The following is a 24,806-nucleotide window of genomic DNA, read 5'->3' on the forward strand; positions in this document are numbered from 1 at the left end:
GACTAGCATCGACACGTTTGTGACAGCCCAATTTCTTTGGTTATTATTTGATGGTTGATCTCTGCCCTGATTGGCTGCTGCCACCTCAGATAGGAATACGTATTTCAAATACTTTGTGTATTTTTCATTTGTATTTAATTACAAATTGGGTAATGTATTTGACGTGTGTATTTAAATACTAAAACGTAGGTATTTCAAAACACAATTGTAATTAAATACAATTTTGTGGGCGAAAATACATCCCTCGAATTTATTGTCACTGTCCAGAGCAGGAAGAAAACCATGTTCTGCACCGAATGCAGTGTATCTCAATCAAGCACAAGTGTTTAGTGACTTTGTGATTACGGTGCTAGTCCAGGGCAAGAATAGTGACGAAATCGACGTTCACAGGCAGACTGACTAAATGAGTGCCTGTGACAACTTGTAAGGCTTTCCAGCCCGATTTCCATCCATATTTTTGCCTGGAACATTCTAAATGCGCGGGTTATCCAGATTTTCGTAACTGGAGCGAGTTGCAACAATAAAAAATTCTCCAGCTAGTGCTGTACGTCTTGGTCGTCTCGGTTCTTTGTTGGTCTATACCAAAATCTAATCGACAAAAAAAGCTGCGTGAAGCTCTGTACTTTTTTCACCTATTACGTTCAAGCTGATTGCATTCTTTTTTTGTGATTATATTCCTATTACGTAACTAGAGCCTCGCACACTAACTCCAGAGCGCGCGATGCAAAATTAAAATGAAATACCCAGAAACCTGTCGCAGTTGCCCTGAAGTCGCTGATGCAAATTTTGAGGAATGTATTTGGAAAAGTATTTGGAGGAGACCAAATACATTTGGTTGTATTTGTATCTTGCACTTAAATGCTTTTCTGGAAATGTAATTAGATTTGTAATTAAATACATTTTTGATGAAGTATTTTGTATTTGTATTTCGATACATATTTACATGTATTTTGCCCATCCCTGCCATTAGAAAGTGTGCCCCCAGTTCAAGCAACAATATCTGTGCATGTATGCTGGGATTGAGGTGGCTGACAATGAACACAAGGAGCCCAAATGAGGAACACTATGAGAAAAACCAGTTCTCTGAACTGCGCAATACTGCTAGGAAACAAGAACCAGTAAAAAGAGGTCTTTTTATTTTTACCACCTCCAACAGGAGGCTTTCTGCCATCTACAAGTCACTGTACCAAACAACCACAACTACAGCAGGCAGCAGATTCATATCTCTCTCCAGACAGAGAGAGACTTGCTTAGCGAAAGGAGCTTTCAAACTGCAGAAAGAGGCACACTTAAACTGAGAACACCATAGCATTGAACTGGGAATGTCTCGCCAAGAGTCAAATAGGTTCAAGAACTGATAAATATCGGACTTGCTCACGCCCTCAACTTTCAGAGCAAGTCAAAAATAAAAGGGCCACCTTCTCTCCATAAACATACAACACAAAACATATGCAATCCTACAAGACATACACAGTCAAGGTAGCCTAACCTCGACACCCCACCGAAAATGTGGCAATAAGTTAACACAAAAAGAGCCCTCTCTTACATGTTTTGGCGACTATCTGATGATGATGATGAGAACAGAATGACACACTGACAATTTGCCTGTAGGTACCAAGCAACCATTTCTTCAAGTTATGCCACAAAGATGTTGGCTTCTGTCTAGCCACCATTGCAATGACGAACCATGAGGGGCAATAGTCGGTACTGGCAAGGAGCTGTCCAGACAAGCTGGGCATAAAAAAAGGTAACCCTTCCGAGACATGCATGCACAAAGACAGTCATTCGAATCGGAAGCAATGTTGAGTCTAGGGCTTGGGCGAGAACTGGCACCAAGTGTAGCCGTACTCATTCGAACACAAGACATTTGGCCAGAAGCATACACCACACATCACTCCCACACGAATAAAAAAAAGACCCACTCCTCTCGCACATTACAGAGTATGGCATTCCGCTCCAAGCTGGATTCCAACTGGATCCAGCTGGATCCAGTTGGAATCCAGCTGGACCGCCTCATTTCCAGTTCCATAATCCAGCTGGAAGTGGACTGATTTTCGCCTGGAAGCCGGCAAGCCAATCAAGCGCTCCCGTTTTTTCCCCCCGACACACAAAGTTGACACAACAACCGAGAAGAAAACCAAATCCCTCTTTTAAATGGAATGATCCCGCATTCCTGCAAACACACAAAAGGGCAATCTTTGGATAGCACTCCCACAAGGAGAGGAGATGTCTTCGATCAACCAATGACTAGCAAGAAAAAGAGAGTGGTCGAGTGTGTTGTCCCACAAAAGAATTGCCCTCAGCGCCACCTTCAGGAGTTCCGCAGCCTTGCCTGGAGGTTGGCGTGCGGTCGATATGAAGGCGTCAAGGGATGCCACAATGCAGGATATGTCTGGTACGCTGAACATGCAAACAGAACCTGGCAAGTGCTCACCCCACGGGCGTCCAGACAAGAGGAGGCCACAAAGCCAGTGGTTTTTAGCGGCAGCAGAGTGAGAGATGAAGTTCGAGTGGCTGGCAGGCGACATGGCACTGTACAACAGCGAGGCCACACCAGCTGGTAACGGTGAGCTAGGCCCAAGGGACACTGGGGCAAACAAACACGGGGGGGGGGGGGGGGCTCAAGCTAGCTTTTAGCAAACAAATCAATACTAGATCTGCCTGCCAGCGATGTCTCTGTACAGGCTTTTACAAACATCCTCACCTCTGGAAGCAGATTATGCCAAATATCCGCACATTGTACTAACTAGCAACCTCGAGCAAAGCGACGTCTCTCTCGCAACCTCAGGAAGTGGTTGCAGAGTAGAGCAGGCATTGAAGGAGCTATTTGGTTACACTGACTCGACCTACACCGGGGCTAGACCTACGAAGACACCGAGAGGCGTAATACTAGGACCAGGAGACGGCGCAAGAAACCCCTCTTCCAATGAGCTCCCAACCCACCCTCGGCAACTGCTCGTGCCAAACACGGGCACCAATGTTGACTTTTGTGTGCACGAATGCTAAAAAGTCTCCCGTCAGCTGCATCCTATCTCTAATGCCAGTAGCTACCTTTAATTGCTAAGAGCGTTTTCAGGTGACCAATCAAGCTCAAAGATCCTTTTTACAAAAGCTAGAAAACAAACCCAATTTCCCTTCCAAGGCCCAACTGGTCAACATTTGCCCCCTCAGATGTGCCAGATGAAAACCACGAGGTAGCGTCACAGCAGGCGTGGCATCGAGCGGTCACTCTGCGACGCCACCCTCTTGAGGGCCGTGCCCCGTCGGATCTGGTCCAGCAGCGACTCGCGGCACGCAGTCAGGTCCACCGAACCACGGCCTGCCAGCCAGCTCTGCACCCTCGATGCACGGTCAGCATCCGTCGACTTGCGCCGGTTTCCAAGCTCCGTCTGCAGAGATCCACGACGTGGAGACTGGCCCGATGCCCCCCCGCCGCTGCGTTGCTCTGCCAGCCGCGCATTCAACGTGTTGAGGAACTGGCGCCGCTCCACGGAGGCGGTGCCCCTCTTCTCGGCACAGGGGCCCACCGAGCGGCTGCGGCGTGCCTCGGCAGGCTCAGGCCCCGCCCGCTGCTCCTTCTTGAGCAGCGTCTGCTCCAGGTCCGTGGCCCCCCGAGGCCCACGCTGGGCACCCTCCTGCAGCGATCGCCCGGCCACACCAGCCTGGGGATGCCCGGCTGCCCTCATCGACAACTTGGCATTCAGACTCTGGATCAGGGCGTCTCGTTCGCTGTAGCCAATCGTGTGGGCACGCAGCAGCTTCTTCTCCGCCTGCCGACCACCATCACCGTCATGTGGGTCACAATGTGCAAATGGCCTTGCCACCAGAGTTCAAACCCGGCCCAGATTACGGAACTGGAAATGAGGCAGTCCAGCTGGATTCCAGCTGGGTCCAGCTGGATCCACCTCGACTGCCTCATTTCCAGTTCCATAATCTAGCTGGAAGTGGACTGATTTTTGCCTGGGCCTGAAAGCTGCCAAGCAGTTCACGTTGGCTCCATGCGAGCAACAAAACAAGACCAAAAACAAAACCCGGCAGATGTGGCACCACCGATCATTGCACTCCCGAGAGATGACAATTCCGCTCGGAAAGCGGAAAAAAAGAGGAAAATGGCGCCGAGTACTTTACTTCCCAGAAGGTGGAAACTTGTTTTGTTTTTTATTTAGCTGACAGACCCTGTACAACCTTTCCATTTTTTCACGATAGTACTATAATCAAAATAGGTACTTTGGGATATCAATTTTTCTTCTTCAGGAAACTAATCCTTTTTGGTATCATCTAGGACAGGGGTTTCAAACTTATTTGAGTGTGGGGTCGAGGTAGCCCACCCCGGATAGGCTGAGGGCCAACATAAGTCTGAAGGAAGGAGAGGGGGTTGAAAAGATTTCAAAGAGAAGGGATGCACAGTTTTGCCGATGAGAGCTTTAGATTTGATTTGTTTCTATGACTACTTTGGGCCCTGACCTGATGTGACAACAAGAATTAAATAGACACCGCCCCACTAACGTACTGGCATTTTTAAAAGAGAGCAAGCACACTGTCCTTCAAGTTGCTCAATTCACTCAGGACTTAAGCAAGCTGACAACAAGCCTCCGAAAAAAAGCGGACGTTTCGGAAGATGGGAAAATTTAAGAATGTCGGATGTGCAACGTCTAGCGTGATAGTTCTGTTTTTAGTTTTTTTACAGATACATGAAAACCGCGAAATAACGCTAATTAAAAAGCAATATTATTTCGTTTTGGCACAAACTACCTGTGAGCCGAAAACAGGATTGTTGGAATTGCGAGGAGTGCTTTAAAGTAATTGTCAGTCAATGATTCAACTACCTCAATGCATCACTGGAAAGGTCAAATCAAAATCACATTATCCAGAATGTACCTCATCATTGGTCACTTGCGCAGTGAACTGAGGTAAATTACTCATTGACATTCTGTTCTTGAGGCAGAAATTATTGAAGAGAATCACACTCCCGAAGGCTCACAAACGCACAGTTTACCGTGTTGCCTATTTCACACCTCGCCGTAACCGCTGGTTGTACTTCACTGCACGACGGTAACCGTACGACCGCACGGCGTCCATTTGCAATCCATGGCCCCGTAACGTTCCTGCGCGTGCACAGGCATTTGCCGAATCTTTGCCAAACTTTCCTTTGAAAGTTCGGCATGGGCCGAACTTTGCCGAACCTGAAGTTCGACAGATTCGGACCATCGCTACTATTTTCTTACTGCTGCAGCACTAATACGCCCTAGAACGATGATCCTACTCTCATTGGAAAGAGCATTTCTTTACAGTTTCAGTACACTAACCACCTTTGTTCGAAAGTAAACACCATTTGGGTAAGAACACCAGAACCAAGCTTTCACGAGGAGGAAGCTGCTACGCACATGAATCGAAAAGCCCGCCCTGATCAAACAGAAAACTGAAACTAGAACCGACATTCGTTTATAGAAAGTAACGTGGGTTTGTCCGCTTTGTTTTTCGACAATGCTCGACCACCATTGCTGACGCCGGAATTTGAACTGCCGATCTGGTCCCGTCAAACGTATGTCAATGGCAGCAAACGCTCATTAATTCGGAGGGAACGCAGTGCACTACGGTTAATTCGGACGAATTCGGCAGGTGGCGCTAGCTACCGTCCGTTCCAAAGGGTATGACCGCCATCCATCCGAGGTGCACACGTGGTTTTTCCGGTTTTCCCATGGTTCTTCGCTCTTCCGGTTCTCCGTGTTTCGCACCGGTTTTGCTCTGGATTGCTGTGCTTCGGCGCGTTAATCTCCTGGCAGCGGCACAAGCATAGCTGCAACGGAAAAAGGGTGGCGCAAGCGACCGACAACCGGAATGGCAAAATCGCGACACGCTTGCCTATGTTCCCGAGCGTGCCGACAGCGAGAGTGACAGTCACCTTTTATGCCTCAACGCGGGGATCCGCCATTTTAACGGCTATCTTATCCCCCAATTTTTTGCCGGCCACCCAAGCGTTGAAAAATGCAACGTGACTGGCACTCTCGCTATCGGCGCACTCGGGAAAAAATAGCGCTGGGTGTCGCGATTCTGCCGCTCCGATTACTGGTCAGTTGTGCTACTCGTTTTCCGTTGCAGCTGTACTAGGCTAAGAATTCAGCGACGAAAGTGGAAATACTGAGGGCCTTGAAGGACGCCGTCTCTCGATGAGCGACGGAAAGTTACGACGTCGAGAGAAGCAGTTTGGCCCCGTAAGTGAAAATTGAGGCCGATATCCTATGGGCTTTCGAGAGCGAGAAGTTCAAAGCGAAAAGAAAGCGGCCTTGGAAGGTGGAACTAGAAGAGGCCTTGCTGCGCTATATTGTCAGCCCATGGGATGCGTCGCTCTGACAGTGCGAGCGCGATGGAGCGCTCGACCGCGCGGAGGAAAGTTGCTGTCTCCGCCCAAGTGTCGTGCAGAAAGCGGGCGATAAGAACAGATTTCTTCTCAAAATAAAGGTATGTCACAGGGAAACGTTTTCGCAGTTTTCTGTGTCCTTTGGATGTTTCGACTTTCGAACATTTTTGCCAATCCCATGAGATCCGAATCAACGAGGTTTTACTGTATTGCAAGCCTATCCGATCCCTCGCTCGTTTCACAATAAAAAATCTATCATTTCCATGAATTTCCAAATTTATTCTTTGTCAGGAATGTTTTTGAACTGAAATTTAATGGGAGGAACGTAGCTAGATTTTTATTTTTTCCATTTAAATGAAGTTCATATTGCCAAAAAAGTATGCTTTTGATGAGGAGAAAATGCACCATTATGGTGGAATGCTTTTCAAAATGATATTCTGCATAGAACAAGCAGAGATTTCAGGGTAAAAAATAGATAGTTGCGCCCCCATATATGTTCTAGTTAAGAATGAAGCTTAGGAATGCTCAATAATTTTGCAGCAATTTTATGTGACAGATTTCCCAAGTGAGGCGACTTCCATCAATAGCTCTATTCGCGACTCCAGCGACCTATAGGGGGCGCCACCACCAAACAAACATGGCGGCTGGGTCCAGGTTTGCGTCTTCTCGGCAGAGCCGCCTGAACGGGTGGCGCATTCAATTTAACAGATTTCCTTTTGTTTAATGCCCAACTTTATAGGTATTTGAACTGCGACTCTTAAGTGCAGCCGCTGCACACAAACTTGCAGAGCATAGTTTTGTTTTCCCGGTGTTTTTTTTCAGGGGTGAGACAGGTGAAACAGGTTTTGGAGCAATTTTCGGAGCAGAAAAAAAATCTGAATTTTGGAGCAGCTTAGAAGCACAAAATTCTCGTTTTGGAGCAGCGGTTTATGCAATTCGGAGCAATTTCGAAGCAGAAAAGTCTACAGTTTGCATCAGATTAGGAGCAGAAAATGTTAGAGCAGCCTATCAGCAATTTAAAATCATGAAAAATCTGATTTCATCACATGAATCTGATTTTTCTTTTTTAATCGTCATTTTTTCCCACCCTGGTTCTAATGTCATCAGCGCCCATACGCACCAAGATAAAAAGGCACACGCGAGTCCAAAGCGCAAAGCTGAGGACAAGTAACACAGGCTTGTTGCAAAGTCAGGAGGGCACCAGGTACCTCAAGCTTATACGAACTGGTGCCAAAGTGCAATTGTAGTGCAAAACTTTTTAAAGCGGCGATTCGAGAGCATGAAACAGGGAAGCAGGGTTTACTACGACCAGACGTTGATCAGACGCTCCTAGAAAGCACGGGCAGATAGAAAGAACTCCACACGAAAGGGAGTCGCAAGATTCTGAGCAGCACATGCACGCTAATTACGGGCGTGTGACCGATTCATTCGATTGTTCACGCACTGGAAGCACGAGTGGGGTAACCCAAAGTACTTACGGCGACGGCCATTTTGACAAGAAGATTACGGACACGAATGACACAATAGAGGCCTTCAATGGCACTTTTAAGAAAAGTTTTACTCTCAAAACGACAGAAATACTTAGGTTTCTTGATGGCCTGTGCGTCGTACCTCCCGCGGTCAGACAGCGAGACCGCATGACAACGCACCGGTAGCATGCAGTCACAAATGACACCGTAAAGTGCATCGAGTAGTAGGAAAATCGGAGAAAAGAGTATGTGTCATAGGTATAGAAGGGTACTACAGCTGAAATCTTCGAATCCGGAGGTTGCTTGCACCACCCTGTACCCATGCCATGTATTCTACTACGACAAGATTGAATGTTGCCAACCAAGCTCTCGTTTCCCGCTAAATCTAACGTCGCCGCAATCTTTTTTTTTTTCTTTAGTTATTTTTGGCGCAGTGTGGCGCAATTTCGACCGATTTCGCGTTTTTGGCGCAACTAGGCGCAGAACATTGGGTTTGTACCAAAACGGCGCAATTGGCACAGATGTCACACCCCTGTTTTTCGTTCTTTTCATGTCAAACTTTCGTTTCAGAGATTTCATTCAAAACAACGTAAAAACGGGTCCATATGCACAGCCTCTTCCTCATGAAAGCGTTCAAATTGTTGTACAGTCGCCGACCGATTTTTCGGACTTCGCAGGGACCGAAAAAATTTCTGAATAATAGAGGAGTCCGAAAAATCAGCAGATTTGCCTTCATTATGTCGAAGAGGGCTTAGAAAGGCCGCAACTAGTGCCTTGCTTCAGGTTATGCGCCCCAGGCGAAAGTCGGTCCACTTCCAGCTGGATTATGAAACTGGAAATGAGACACTCCAGTTGGATTCCAGTTGAATTCCAGCTGGATCCAGTTGGATTCCAGCTGGGTCCAGTTGGATTCCAGCTGGATCCAGCTGGATTCACGCTGGATCCAGCTGGATTCACGCTGGGTCCAGTTGGATTCCAGCTGGGTCCAGTTGGATTCCAGCTGGGTCCAGTTGGATTCCAGCTGGGTCCAGTTGGATTCCAGCTGGTTCCAGCTGAATTCAGCTGGACTGCCTAATTTCCAACTCCATAATCCAGCTGGAAGTGGACTGATTTTCGCCTGAGCGCCTGCGCGCCTTGTTTCAGGTTACGCCTCCGTTTGCGTTCGGCAACTTTCTGTTAGCTTGAAAATCGCTGCCTTCTTTTCTAGTGTTATGGTAGAGTGCTTTCTGCTCTTCTTAGGCCCGCTTCAGACGGAGCAATTTCACCCAGCAATTTGACGTCGCAACACCAGCAACACCGGCCGCCCGCGTTCACACGCAGCAACCGAATTGCTCCGACTTGCCATCATCATCATTAACTTTGATTCTTCTTTCACTATTTAGACGCCCAACTACGCGCTAAAAACACGTTCTTATGTCTTTGAATGGCGTCGAGAATACTAAGTCATTTTTCTGAAACTGTTTATTTCCGAAAACGATCCATTCCAAACCAGAACTAAGTCTTTAGCTGTCATCATCACCACCACAGGGGTGTCACGTGAAAATATTGCGTCTCCGATTGGCTGCAGCCGCTTCAACCATCTTCGAATTGCTCCGAGTTGCTCGCTTGTTCGAGCCGGACACGATCTCAGCAATTCGCGTCGATCTAGGGAAAGCTAGGGAACAACCCGCCAGCAACCTCAAAATTGCTGGAAAAGTTGCCCCGTCTGAAGCGGGCCTTAGCGACACATCGTGGCGGCAGAAGAACGAATGGGGCAATGGTGTCCAAGCTAGCATTGTCCGAAATCACGATTCAACGAGACGAGATCGAGAGGAGGGGCACAAGTCCACAACTGCAATGGCGAATGAACAAAGCAAAATGGCGACAACAATGATGATGATAATGACGCGCAGCTAGACAAAAAAAAAAAGACGTACATCGTCACCTAGCGGTAGGACTTGGCAGTACTCAAGTAGCGCCGCCAAACCGAGCCAATCCATGTGCAGCCAATACAAAATCTAAATTGGCCGCTTCGTGGTGGTGTTTGCCCCCGCTGATCGCTTGCGATTATTTTGTCCGAAAAATCCGACTTTTGGATTTCCAGCTGTCCGAAACAGCGGTCGTGAATACGCGCCGTTTCCCCCCCTATCGGGTAGGTCACGGTTCCTCCTTCAGGTAAGAAATATCGAACAAGTCCGAATTATCGGCGTCCCAAAACTCGGTCGGCGACTGTACAGGTGTTTAAAGGGATACTGAAGCGAAACTTGAAATTCACCTATTATGGTCAGAAATAGGTCTAATATGATCAATGATATCCGTAAATCATAATCGCGCATTTGTATTTTGAAGGGATGGCTATATTTTTCACCCTGGGGGGCCCGATTGGGCGCGCGCTCGAAAAGCAGCCATCGGAGAGCGCGATGCGTCTTGGGATATTGGGCGCATTCGTGACGTCACTTGTGCCAGACTGGAAAGGCTACGGAGTGGATGTTATGGTTAGGAGCGTTGCCACTTGGTGGCGCGTCGACGATTTATGACCTGTGACAACGTGGCCGTTTGAGATGTGCAAGGGCTGCGCGCACGCTGCACCACCGTGAGTCGGCAACCACGGCACCACTGACAAAACCAGCTCTGAGGCCGGATTCTCAAAGCGAACTTACGACGAAAAATGTGCGTACGACAAATGTGAGAGAAAACCCGTATCCTCTAAACGAAATTGTCGTAACTAGGACTCTCATTGATTCTATCTCCTTGTTTTGTGTGATATAGAGGTCAAATAAACGCCATACGGATTACCTTCGCAACACGGTATGTACATTTTGTTATTAGTATGCCATTTTTATTCTGACACGACGCTACGTCAGCTACGCGATGTCGGTCCAACCTTCTTTGCCGAGTGTCATGTCAGTATTGAGTTGCCATCGTAAAAGATCGGTCCAGAAGCGCTTACCGAAACCCGGTCTAACAGAGCGAATCCAGCACTTCGATCAAACGCGCGTGTCCGCTCCGAGTGTGAACAGGTATTTGCGTGGCTCTTGCTGACACTCTCGTAATTCAAACATATCTTTTTTAACGTCGGCTCGCAACTCGCAGCAACTAATACCGGCCGTGCCAGAAGCATGCTCGGGTCGTGTCGTGCAAAGAGCAGCAACGAGAATGAGCTCGCTGTGGCCAACTATGCTTTGGCTTTCTCCGCCAAGGCTTTGCAAACGCGTTCAGGCCTAGGCTAATTGTGCCGGCATGCCGTATTGCCGCAGAACGGCGCTGCTCCTATGCCACAAGTGATGTCACGAGAACTATCCCATCATCCACCAGATGTGAACATGAAATCGTTTAATTAGGTTTAAAATTAGTTCTCCTGTGTTTTACAGCGCGATATTGATATTTCCGAGGTGGTGCCTGTCCCTAGCCCATATTTATGCAGAAAGATCGGTGCTAAAATTTCGATTGATGAAAGCTGGGAAGCAAAAAATAAATCAAAACGAAAGGCAAATGAACTGAGACAAGTATAAACTGTGAATACGTTAAAAGAGCAGAGTTACTTTTCATGCGAAAATGTATCGCCAAGATGAGATCACTATCGCACATGTCATTTCTAGCGCCTGAGACATGGGGACCGGAACTTGTAGTCGGTTGCCTGCAGGTTGCATGAAATTAATTCCATCTAAATGTCAATTAAATTGATGAACAATGCTCAACAGGTATCGAATCAAGGAGGTCTGGAGGCTCGTTCACACACTTGCGAGTCCTTAGAACCGGGTGCCTTGAAACCCCTTAAATTCTCTTAGGACTAAAGAGAACACATTGGCACGCTGGCGCCATCTATGCAGTGACCCTGGAACTGCATTTCACTGGAGCGAAGGTTTTGCAGGATTTCTGAGGTCAAATGTGCGTAGTACCTACGAGAAATGGTCGTTTATATCGCTGGCAAAAGTTTTTCCAGCCTACAAAGTAAGGATGATGCGCGAGAGAAAGAAAATGTGTGGGACAGCCAAGTTTCCACTGCTACGCAGTAGATGGCGCCAGTGTGTCTTCTCTTAGTAAGAGATTTTAAGAGGTTCCAAGGTCTTAAGAAGTTGCAAGTGTGTGAATGGGCCTTAATTTACGGGGCAACAAACACGCGGCATGTCCTACCTACGTCGTGTCCATTGCAACTTTTTTGCTTATTTCACTTCTGGGTGAAGTCGCAACCAACGTCAGTGGCGCACACACCGCCGCTCCTTCCGTCAGACGCAACAGAGCCCGCGAGGCAGACACTTCCTCTACGCACATCGTGTGAGAGATGGTGCAACTGTTTGTACTAGACGCGCGTGCCACATAAGTGACAATGAGCAGCCATCATTGCCTGCAGCAGTCTCCGTTTTAGAGCGCAGCTCTTAGGGGCTCGTTCCCGGCTTGAGCGGCGTCGCCGTCGGCGTAACCAAGGTCACCCCAAGGTCACGTGGCCCCAAGGTCACGTGACCTTGGGGTGTCACGTGACCTTGGGGTCACGTGACACCCCCGCCGAGGTCACGTGACCTCCCCGATGACGTCATCGTCGCTGATGACGTAACCGGCATCCGCATCGTCACTGATGACCTCACCGGCATCCGCATCGTCATCATCACTGATGACGTCATCAGTGACGTCACTGATGACATCATCGGCATCGTCACGTGACCCCCTAAGGTCACGTGACCCCCCCAGGTCATTTCACCCCCCCAGTACCCTTCCCTCCTCAAGAGCTGCGCTCTAATTCGGTGTTACAGGGAGTTGTAAACGGCTTTCATTTTTTTGATCATGATGAAAGCAAGATTGGGCAAGAAGTATTTCGCCTCGGGCGAAACAAATTAAGACAAGCGAGCTTCGTTTTCTCATTTCGACGAACAATCCCTCACTTTTGTTTTCCCCAAGGTCCAAGATGCACTTGCACTCACCTGGCGGCCTGGCTGACCGGAGGGCTGCTCGGGCAGGGGCGGAGGGTCCGGGAAGTCCGGGGGCTCCCCCTCCGCTACGTCCGCCACCGGCGGGTCCGGAAGGAGCAGGTCCGGGCCCTCTTCCGGGCGGCAGGCCGGCAGCGAGAAGCGTAGCCCCGCCTGCTCCAGCGGCTTCGAGAAGCGGGCATTCAGTGCCTGGATCAGTTTGGCCCTGCTCGATGCGTCGTCCGCTGCCCGGTCGCCGCCGTTGTGGTCCACCCGATCCGGGGCGATCCGCGGATGCTGTGGCGAGGCCACTGACGGTCCCTGGTTGCTTGAGATGGACGGAGTGCGGCGGATCGGCGGAGGAGGTGGTGGCAGCTGCGAGCTCCGTCGGACGCTGGATTTGGCCGGCAGCGTTGACGAGCCGGACAAGCCTGCGCGGACGAGCGGTGGTTTAGACCACGGTATTCCAACTCTGATGTTGGTCCGTGACTAGAGTATCAGAAAGACATCCCCAGAGCAGGGAAACAAGACCCAAACACGGCTCAATCTTATTTTCATAGAAAAGTGCCGAAATGCCACAGAGAAGGAAAGCAATCGCCCCCTTTCCTCAACTATTACGGCTAGACGGAACACAAAAGAAGACTCTTTCCTCATCTATTACGGCTAGACGGAACACAAAAGAAGACTTCCTCCCAACCGGATCCACAGTGGATCCCTTGTGTTCCGAGTGAGCTAAGCAATCACCCTCTTTCCTCAACTATTACGGCTAGACGGAACACAAAAGAAGACTTCCTCCCAACCGGATCCACAGTGGATCCTTTGCATTCCGAGTGAGCTAAGCCATCACCCTCTTTCCTCAACTATTACGGCTAGACGGAACACAAAAGAAGACTCCCTCCCAACTGGATCCACAGTGGATCCTTTGTGTTTTGAGTGAACCTAAGCAATCACCCTCTTTCCTCAACTATTACGGCTAGACGGAACGCAAAAGAAGACTCCCTCCCAACTGGATCCACAGTGGATCCTTTTTGTTCCGAGTGAGCTAAGCAATCACCCTCTCTCCTCAACTATTACGGCTAGACGGAACACAAAAGAAGACTCCCTCCCAACTGGATCCACAGTGAATCCTTTGTGTTCCGAGTGAGCTAAGCCATCACCCTCTTTCCTCAACTATTACGGCTAGACGAAACACAAACGAAGACTTCCTCCCAACCGGATCCACAGTGGATCCTTTGTGTTCCGAGTGAGCTAAGCAATCACCCTCTTTCCTCAACTATTACGGCTAGACGGAACGCAAAAGAAGACTCCCTCCCAACTGGAACCACAGTGGATCCTTTGTGTTCCGAGCGAGCTAAGCAATCACCCTCTTTCCTCAACTATTACGGCTAGACGGAACACAAAAGAAGACTCCCTCCCAACTGGATCCACAGTGGATCCTTTGTGTTCCGAGTGAACCTAAGCAATCACCCTCTTTCCTCAACTATTACGGCTAGACGGAACACAAAAGAAGACTTCCTCCCAACCGGATCTACAGTGGAGGATGGCTTCTTCCTTTGTGTTCCGAGTGGGCTGCTGTTCAAGGACCGGCTCTACTGCGCATTCTCACATTGCCACGACCGGCCGTCCCCAACCCGTCCGTGGCCGTGCAAGCAGTGCTGCCAGGACGCGGGACTCCCGTCTTGTTCGGAAGCTCTTGAGAGCCACCGCCGCTAAACCCCTCCCACGAGCCCGAGCAGTAAAGAGGACCTTCGTATCGAGTAGATGCGCTGCTTGGAGAGTACGTCTTGTAGGACTCGTGCATCCGGAGTATGTCTGCATCCTCCGCTCGCGCTGCATTGCAGGCCTCCATGTTTCTCTGGCACAGACAAAAAAAAGATTGATCTCGTCAACATGGCCCCCAGAGATTCCACTTGAACAACTCTCACAGTACTGGGAGTTTGGTAAGAGTATGGTGGCTTAAAGGGGGTAGTGTGGTTATCGCGTAGCCTCCACCATGCATCGGGAACGGCCACTCCTTGGAAGTGGCCATTCCCAGGTGGCGCTTCGATCCGCAGCTCCGTTGGGTGCCTCCATCGGCCGGCATACAGAGGCACCCTAACACGCTTCATAACTAATATAAATACATAAAAAACAATTACTTGTTTTCAGTGAACTTCCAACGACATGATTTGTGTTCGAAGGGGAATAAAAAATGTGAAACTAGCAGACGACAGTGTAGTCGACAGCTGCGAATCGGCCGGAGCTGGCCGGAGCCAAGCTGACCAAGCGGCCAAGCCGGAACGACGGTGCTGCAAGCGCCAGTGCCACCCGCGGCCGTCTTCCAACGCTGTGCCGCTTCTCCGGTTTCGTACGTTACACTACCTCATGTAAACCACTGTAGTAAGAGTGAACACTGGAAGACCTTAAATAACCCCTTAACTCTATTTCTAAATGGGGTGCAGAAATACTTCTATCAACCAAAGCCACCCACAAGAAGCCCGAAATTACACGTACGTCCCGAGCCGAAAAGGGGCATGCCCGTCCCTCGGGCAGGGGGACACGCAGTGCAAGGAAGCCAAAGGAGAGGCACCTAGAGGCGTCCGACAAGAGACGCTGGGCCAATCAAATGCTTCGAAACGACGCGCACTTCAATGTACAGTGCCCACTTGTCTACGGAGTGCTCAACTGCTGGCATTCGCAGTAACTAATCTACAGGGTGAAACAAGGAGATGCCAGGCTCTTTAAATCGACCGGAAAATTTGGTTTCTTAACCTATTGCGCTACGACTTTGTGCAGCGTTGCCCACAGATGGTGCATTTTTCTTTTGTAAAATTTGCAAAGAGCAAACTTACCCGAGGAAAAAGTAAGAAAGAAAAAGCCTTAGCTCCTATGGAAATGCAGCGACGCCACCGGCCTGCAAACAACACGGCGCCGTTTCGCACGGGAGACAAGAGATGGCGCAACAAACGCCGCCAACGAATGAGCATACGGTGCCGAGAGCCGGCCTTTTTAGCAAAACAATCTTTTCGACTCAAAAGCGGCACGCAATCCGCAAGCGGCGACAGTCGCAGAAACAAAAAAGACAGGCGCGGTAACAGCAAGGAACTGCAGTTCCTTGTCTGATAAGGGCCGGCTGTCGGCGTCGTATGCTCGTTCGTTGGCGGCAGTTGGCGTTGCGACCGCTTGCGCCATCTCTTGTCTCCTGTGCGAAACAGCACCGTGCTGTTTGCAGACCGGTGGCGTCGCTGCGTTTCCATAGGAGCTAAGCCTTTTTCTTTCTTTACTTTTTCCTCAGGTAAGTTCGCTCTTTGCAAATTTTACAAAAAAAATGCACCATCTGTGGGCAACGCTGCACAAAGTCGTAGCGCGATAGGTTAAGAAACCGAATTTTCCAGTCGATTTAAAGAGCCTGCCATCTCCTTGAATCACCTTGTAGTCCCGTGGGGCAACGTCCCACGGGACTACAGAGCAGCAGGCAGGACACCCCGCCCGAAGGGTGTCCTGCCTGCTGCTCCAATCGGGGCGCCCAACGTGGGATATTGCTATCACGCTCTTCGTAAGTATCATAGAGGCCTATGAATAGAAAACAAAAATAAAGCAAAAAATTGCAATGCTGTGCTTTTGAAATTCGTCGTAACTCTTATCAAGCCGGCAGGACACCCCTCGAACGGACTGTTCCATGTTGCCGCACGTGACAACCGTAGAGTTCCAAAAGAATGCCCACCCAAAATGGTGAATGGTGAAGAACATGAGGTGGGCTACCTTTGGGGATGCGACAGCAAAACTTCATCAAAAATTGATGATAAACACCCTGGCACCGGCTACAAACCACGTGACGCGGGAACTGACACCGCAGGTCGCGGACACTGCAAATTCGCGTTTTACGACGCGATAAACACGTGGGAATCTGCCACGAACTCCCGTTTCACGGGAAAGAATACCGCAGGTTACAGACGCGGCAGATTCAAGTTTCATGGTGCAATAAACACGCGGGAACCCGCCACAGATCTGCGTGTTGCGGGAACCGACGTCGCGCGTGCACATCGCGGACAAAAACATGGGAATCCGCTACAAACTCCCATGTTACGGGAACAAATACTGCAGATTGCGGATGCAGCGAGATCGTATTTCACGAAGCAACATACAAGTGGGAAAAACTCGCATGTTACGGGAGCCGGCATCGCGCGCGAAAATCGCAGACGAAAACGCGGGAACCCTCTACGAACTTCCTTGTCAGACGTGCCGGTACAGCGAATTGCGAAGTTGATGCGATTCCAGTCGAAGGGAATCGGGTGGGCGATGTTTCGGAATTTTCATGCTACAGGTATTTAGCCAAAAAAAGTGAAAGCCGTTTACAACTCCCTGTAACGCCGAACTGGAGCGCAGCTCTTGAGGAGGAGAGGAGGGAAGAATACTGAGGGGAGGGTAGACCCCTCCTTCTCCTCCTCCTCATCCCCTCATTCTTGAATACGCTCCGGGGGGGTGGGGTGTTACGTGACTTTGGGAGGGTGGTCACGTGGCCTCGGGGTGAAATTGGGGGGTCACATGACCTTGGGCTTGGTTTACAATGCCAAGTTCTCTTTCTGCCACATCACAGGAAACAACTCAGATACAACTCAGATGACAGACCGCCGCCACAACCAATGCACAGGAAAGTGACCTTGCAGGAGGTCAGCTCACTGGAGAGTCAGGAATGGAGACATACCGTGCAGAATGACTCGCTAAAGGGGCTAGCGAAGGTCATGCGCTCGAGAAATGCAGGACGCGCATCACCAAACACAGAGTGGCCGAAGTGGCAACTGCCCGGAAGCCCGGCCACAACACATCAACGAGAACTGTCCCACAAGTGCACCAAACTGGAAATGCTGCTGCAGCTGATCCTCGACCACCTTGAGAGCACGATCACCTGGAGAGCACTATCACCCACACATGCAGTCTCCTCCCCCTGGGAATCTCGTCGAATTTCATACTCTGTCCAACTGGGCAAATCTTGACCCAATAGACCATTTGCGATGTCCCCCAGGTGCCCCGGCCCGCGCTAAAAGAATCATGGGAACGGTGTTCCTTCAGTCCCTTAGTGATCGGTAATTTTGATGCCATTCTTTGTTACACAGGTTTTGAGCGTAATTTGGAGTCACCCTGAACAAGCGCCTGATATACCCCGATGACCTGTCATGTCACTTTTAAAATTTCTCCTTAATGTAAGCGTTTTTGATACTGTGCATGCTGTCCACCCTTCAACCTGGATGGGCTGCAGAAATCTCTTACATTATTATCATGCTGATATTAAGTTAGAGACGTTAAAAATGCTATAAACAGCCCCGCGGACTCCGAGCTAAATCCTGGTTTTTGTTGTTGTGAATCATTGGCGTTTTAAGCGATTCCTGCTCAAACAACAATCACGAGAATGATAATATTAAGAGATTTCTGCGGCTCACCCAGGTTGAAAGGTGGATCGCATGCGCAGTATCAGAAATGCTGACGTTGACGAGCAACTTTAAAAGTGATATGACAGGTCCTTGGGGTATATCAGGTGCGTGTTCAGCGCGACCTCGAATTACGCTAAAAAAACTGTGTAACCCTGGAGTTGGTCAAAAATTAGCGATCACTAGGGAGCTGGAGGAACACCATTCCCATGATTCCTTGAGTGCAGGCCGGGGCGCTTGGGAATATTGCAAATGGTCTATTGTCTTGCCAGCTAAAGTCAAATTTGGGGGTTTTACGTGCCAAACCAACGACGGGCATCTGGCACGCCGGCCAGCGGAGGACTGAGGATTAATTTGGACCACCTGGGGATCTCTTGACGTGCAACCGAAAGCTCGGTTACACGGCGCCTCCTCCGCAATAAGCCTCCATCGGATTGCGGTGCACCTCGGCAGGGATTCGAACCCGCCACATGGGGATCCGTAGGCCAGTGCTCTCGCCTCGGAGCCACCGAGGCGGCTTCGTCTTTGTCTTGCCAGCTGGCTAGAGAGCTGGCTGGCAGGCCAGTCGGATGGGTCGAGCAAACAAGCAGTGCAAATGAGCTCATGCAGAAAAAAAAAAGTCTAAAATGTAGGAAAGAAAATACTGTAAACAACTTAAATTTCGCGGGCGGCTCAAATTTTCGCGAATCGAGTCAAAGCTGAAAATTTGAAATTATTCGCGGGTTCCAATTTTCGCGAATCGTGTAGTTTTCGTAGCGTTCACGTATCGCCCGAAATTGTTCGCGGGACGCATCTTTCGCCAATTTTTTGCAATTCGTGAAATTCACAAAAATTTAGTCGTTTACAGTACGTAGAATAGTGTTGCCAAATTTTAAAGGGACACAACAGCATTTCCAGTATTGGGAAGTACTTTTTTTTATGCATATTGTACTTAAAGTACTACTTCAAGTAGGTTTAGAAAGCATGTACTTTAGTTGAAGTACATTCCCCAAATTTGGTCTCGTTAAATTGGTATCACAAAATGATGCTCTGTGAACTCTGCAGAAATACTGGAAGTAAGCAGACGACGCATGGCAAAGCATTGGAGGGCTCAAGACTGATACAAATAAGCGCCCAATAAGCTTATTGTGCGAAACAGTTTGTCAGCGGGTGTAGAACAACCGTTTCTGCGAACATTTGACATTGTCCAATGTTCCCCTCCATTTCCAAAAATACCCGACGCACCCCCAGTACCGCCGGGGTCAAAGGGAGAATTAAAGATTGTGTCAAAAAAGTACTTGTACTTTACCTTGAAAGTACACTATATTTATAGCATTCTACTTTAAGGACATTGTGCCCGGTGTACTTACTCCTTCACATGATGTACATAACCTCTCATTTACTTTGAACTTGAAGTACTTTTTAGATGTACTCCTCTACTCAACACTGACCATTTTCAATATTTTGAAATCCACTTAAACACACAACAGTATCTTCTTTATAACTATTTACCTATAAAAAAACCAAAAACAGTCAAAGAAGTTCTAGAGTCTAAAATGTCTGTTTCTATAAAAAAAAAAGAAAAAAGTATGATCCTGTTGGAGTTGTTTAGGTACTTTGAGCTTTCCATCCCTTTGTAAAAGGAGCTTGGAGCAAACTTTCAGGGCACAGCCAAAGTGAGGGAGGGGGCAGTTCAGTCAAGGTTCAAGGTTCAGTCGAAGTGAGGGGCAGTTCAGTCAAGGGTCAAGTCAAGGTTCAAGGCCCCCAACTGAGCAGGGCGCTCAGCTAGAACCTTGGCACACTCACCGTCCGACTGTCCTGGCTGACTGGGCCAGAGTTTGGCCAGCCTGGGGGGGCCATGACATCTCCCACATTGGCGTAGATGGGCAGGACTGCACAATGAGATTGCATTAACGGACACAATGCATTTTCCTCGGAGCGTACGTCCACCACACTCGAGCAACGTCAGCGGTTTCAGAAGGGCCAAAGCATAAAGCTCCGTTCTACAGGGTGAAACAAGGAGATGCCAGGCTCTTTAAATCGACCGGAAAATTCGGTTTCCTAACCTATCACGCTACGACTTTGTGCAGCGTTGCCCACAGATGGTGCACTTTTTTTGTAAAATTTGCAAAGACCGAACTTACCTGAGGAAAAAGTAAAGAAAGAAAAGGGCTTAGCTCCTATGGAAACGCAGCGACGGCACCAGTCTTCAAACAACACGGCGCCGTTTCAAGAGATGGCGCAACAAACGCCGCCAACAAACGAGCATACGGCGCCGAGAGCAGGCCTTTTTAGCATTCTTTTCGACTCAAAAGCGGCGCGCGTTCCGCAGGCGGCGACAGTCGCAGAAACAAAAACAGGCGCGGTATCAACAAGGAACTGCAGTTGCTTGTCTGCTAAAGGCGCCGGCTCTCGGCGTCGTCTGCTCGTTCGTTGGCGGCAGTTGGCGTCGCGACCGCTTGCGCCATCTCTTGTCCCCCGTGCGAAACGGCGCCGTGTTGCTTGCAGACCGGTGGCGTCGCTGCGTTTCCATAGGAGCTAAGCCTCTTTCTTTCTTTACTTTTTCCTCAGCTAAGTTCGCTCTTTGCAAATTTTACAAAAAAAAAATGCACCATCTGTGGGCAACGCTGCACAAAGTCGTAGCGCGATAGGTTAAGAAACCGAATTTTCCGGTCGATTTAAAGAGCCTGCCGTCTCCTTGTTTCACCCTGCATAGCTGTTCCTAGAAGTTAGTCTCCCTCCAGAGGGCAAATTAACTTGAGAAAGAATCCCAAAACATTTAGTGAAAGAAAGATGTACAATCAATTACGGACCTCTACGCTCGATTTACTTCGCTCCTATGCATGAAGTGGTATACAAAGAATGTGTGCAGTATTTTGTGCAGTCGCTTATCTGCTTACCCACACTCCTGCAGCTCTTTCAAGCCTCCCAGTGATGTCTAATCACGCCACATGGTGCTGGAATATTGCATTTAAGGCCCGTTCACACTCTTGCGACCGAGTACGACTGAGAGAGACGAGATCTCTTAAAACTTCTTAAATGTATTTTGAATGAGGGAACACACTGGCATTCTGGCGCCATCTATGCGGTAGCCCTGGAACTACATTTCACAAGAGCGAAGGTTTTGCGGGATTTCCGAGGTCAAATGTGCGTAATACCCACAGAAAGGCTCGTTTATAACATTGACAAAAGTTTTTCGAGCCAAGAAAGAGAGGATAATGTGCGAGAAATAAAAAAAAAATATATGCCGGACCGCCGAGTTTACACTGCTTCCCAATAGATGGCGCCAGTGTGTTCTCTGGTTTAAGAAGTTTTAAGGAACCCAGGTTTAAGAGGTCGCAAGAGTGTGAACGGGCCTTTACGCGAATGTAGGTCGACCCTTTTTTAAAATTTTTGAAAATCTGAAGTGGGGGGGGGGGGGTCGACTTATGATCGAACCAAAGCATTCCACCGTCGGCAAAAACGAAACGATCGCAATGTCATCAACTAACTCGGCTTCAATGTTGCTCAGCTTCTTAATGCCCGCGTCCCACTAGAGCGACAGACAGAGACAAAAGACAGCGACAAGCCTCAAACCCATGCAGCATGCTCGTGATGGCACCTTTGGCAGGCGTTTAGTCATTCGGTGCTCGCGAAGTAAGCACGAGCGATTGCAAGCCTGCCAAAGATACCCTCGCGTGCATGATGCTCGTGTTTGAGCATAGCCTCCGTTACTCTACAAAGCGTCTCAAAACGCGAAGGACTCTGGTTTGAGGCTTGTCTTTGTCTTCTGTTTCTGTATGTCGCTCTAGTGGGACACGGGTATAAGAGTTCAGCAGGCTATACACTATTCTTTGCGCTCATTTTACAAATTAATGATTTTTTTTTATTTGCACAAACGGGTGCTATTGATAGCGATTCGCAAATTAACCGCGCACGGCGCACCCGACTCTCGAGGGGTGCCAGCACTTCTTGTAAGAGCCACTCCGGAGGCCGCTGGAACAGCCTCGCTACCCGCAGCTTCTCTTCGCAGTTTTTGCGCGATTCGCGGTCGCACGTCGTTTGATCGAGTGTCGAGATTGTGCTGGAGCGCTAACTATGTTTATTTTTTATTGAAACGCTTGATCCGGGCCATTTAGGTTTTCGGTGCTCGTTTATGGCCGTTCTTCGCTCGGAAGCAACCAACAAGTGCGCTGGTGGACGCAGGTTCGACCCGACGGAGCGGGCGATGCTCCAGTGGAGTGGAGTCTCCAATGGCGCGGGATCTTTATTTGTGCCGACAAGCAGCTTTCAGGCCAAAGTCTAGATAGGTGGGGGATGCCTTTCGGAGTTGGAGGTCAGGCTTGCAACGTACGCCACAGTCAGTGGCGTACCAAATTGTTTTTGATTGGGGGGGGGGGCAAACCACACCCCAGACCCCCCCCCCCCCTAGGGCCGGGGGTAGTGCCCTTGGTATCCCTTGGGCACCGCCAGCCAGTACTTGCCCTGCCCAGTGGCGGCCGTTTCAAGGGGGGGCAAAACACACGCCTTGCCCCCCCAATCTAAAAACTGTGGGGGGGGGGGGGCAAGCGCACCCCTTGCCCCCCCCCCCCCCCCCCCCCCCGGTTGGTACGCCCATGGCCGCAGTCCCTACCCGGGACGTCCAACGCGATCGCCGAGCAAGCAGGGAAGACGCGGTTGATCCTGTCGTTTGCGAAGTGCGAGATTTCGTTGGACGACTCCGACGACGTGCTTCGAGAACCTGGCAGCGATTACGACGGGACTGACATCACCAGTGCGGACGAGTCGTAGTCCAGTTGCGGACGGAGTGAGAAAGACAGTGAGCAGCTTCAGTTGTCCCGCCTGCGGCGTGAACTTCCTAGTTTCGACAACGCCTGAGCATCTCATGCACCTCGCGCCTGCATGCGCAGCAAAAGCATGCCAGAAGGCATCGATCGCGTGAAGCTTGGCTTTCGAAACAGATGCATTGCCGTTCTCCTCACGTGTTCGCAGTAAAATGCGCATCTAAAGATATTTTTCTTTTGCTGATGTGCAATGTGGGGAAGTCGACTCGTGTAAATATAGCTGCACTTGGTGTAGTACAGCAATTCCTTGGCCCAGCGGTCGAGTGTAGGGCTCGTTAAAGTGGTACTCCGGCCAGTTTTCGAGCTACCTCAACTGACTATATTTTCTGACTCCCCAGCCTTTACCCTTTCTGGTATGCTATTTAGTACCGCGAAATTCATAATAGTTATTGCGAAATCGGCAAATAAAAATGATGCAAAAGCTAACATTCAAATATACCTGCACTTTTCAGTGCCGTGACGTCAGTGGAGGGCAAGCTTGCCAGTCGAGCGAGCAGTCTAAAAAAAAGAATATGCCAATCATTTGTTCAGTGCTGGACCGCGGGGACCGGAGCGAGCCTCCAAAGCATTCATTTGACATCATGAAACTGCTTCGAATCAGTTGGGAACAAAATCTACAGTCCAAAGAGTGAACCCCTGCACTTCCACTGACGTCACTCTTTCGTTGTTGCCAGTAGAGACTTAGTTTGAAAAACACGGTGAGGACCAAAATTGTGAATTCAATAACTTTGTGAAAAAAAAAGTGAAAGCCGTTTACAAATCCCTGTAACGCCGAATTGGAGCGCAGCTCTTGAGGAGGAGTAGGGAAGGGTACTGAGGGGGGTCACGTCACCTGCGGGTAGTCACGTGACCCCCGGGGGTCACATGATCTCGGGGGAGGGGGGGGTCACGTGACCTCGGGGGGGGGGGGGGGGGGGGGGTCATTTGACCCCCCCCCCCGGTTACGCCGACGCCGCTCAGGCTGGAAACGGGCCCCTAAGAGCTGCGCTCTAAAAAACTATTTCGACCTAAGATTTGGGACACTATTTTCGGCCATGTTGTTTGGCGAGTTTAGCAAAATTTCAAGCAAATCGGGGACCATGAAGAAATGGGCGGAGTACCCGTTGATCCTTTCGTCTCCTCTTAGTTGGTCCGCTCCCAGCCGGCCGAGCCCTTCCAGATACGGAAAGCAGGAGCTGGAAAAGCCTCACCTTGGCACGCCAGGGGTTCGTGAAACTCGGGCAGCGTGGGCACCCTGGGAGGCTGCACGGGCTTGAGGGCTGCAGGCCTCTCGGGCAGGGAAGGCACGGCAGAAGTGGTCCTGATCCACCAACAAAGCCCTTCTCAGCACTCCAGACGAGCACACCGCACTCCAGGCGAAAATCAGTCCACTTCCAGCTGGATTATGGAACTGGAAAAAAGGCGGTCCAGCTGGATTCCAGCTGGACCCAGCTGGAATCCAGCTGGACCGCCTCATTTCCAGTTATAAGGCGGTCCAGCTGGACCCAGCTGAAATCCAGCTGGACCGCCTCATTTCCAGTTCCATAATCCAGCTGGAAGTGGACTGATTTTCTCCTGAGATGGCTCACCAAGGCCTGTCTTCAGGCCAGTTGCACAAAAGAAATGCCCTCGACAGCTTCTTCCATTGCAAGACACTGACGTAAAATACACCTCACCAAGTGGGTTGTGGGAGCATCGACTGTGAAACCTCGTTATTTATTTCCCCTTTAAGTTTATTATGCTCAAAGATGTTTGTTGCAACGTGTAGTAGGAGGGGAATCAAAATGAATACACTGGCAACACAAAAAAAACTAAGTTTGAATCACAAACTTAAAACAGACTATACTGTACAGAATCCAGCTCGAGGGGGACGGAGGTATAATTTCCCTACCCCACTCTGTGTGTATCCATGA

At 49.5% G+C, this 24,806-nt stretch overlaps 1 protein-coding gene across 3 annotated transcripts in view; it reads right to left on the reverse strand.

The window, feature by feature from the left end:
• Window positions 1-1,113: 1,113 nt before the first annotated feature.
• Window positions 1,114-24,806, reverse strand: part of LOC8023963 (protein MTSS 1) — a 94,439-nt gene continuing 70,746 nt past the window's right edge. For all 3 annotated transcript variants that reach the window (XM_029977130.4, XM_029977129.3, XM_042287378.1), the window contains 5 exons: window positions 24,105-24,214; window positions 19,898-19,983; window positions 14,454-14,562; window positions 12,723-13,138; window positions 1,114-3,770 (listed from right to left, as the gene is read on the reverse strand). In XM_029977130.4, coding sequence (XP_029832990.3) covers window positions 3,201-3,770; window positions 12,723-13,138; window positions 14,454-14,562; window positions 19,898-19,983; window positions 24,105-24,214 — 1,291 coding nt within the window. In that variant the 3' untranslated portion in view covers window positions 1,114-3,200. The remainder of the gene's footprint in view (window positions 3,771-12,722; window positions 13,139-14,453; window positions 14,563-19,897; window positions 19,984-24,104; window positions 24,215-24,806) is intronic.

The sequence above is a fragment of the Ixodes scapularis genome, unplaced genomic scaffold (assembly GCF_016920785.2).
Source record: "Ixodes scapularis isolate PalLabHiFi unplaced genomic scaffold, ASM1692078v2 PGA_scaffold9__187_contigs__length_104089568, whole genome shotgun sequence".
Taxonomy (NCBI): Eukaryota; Metazoa; Arthropoda; class Arachnida; order Ixodida; family Ixodidae; genus Ixodes; species Ixodes scapularis.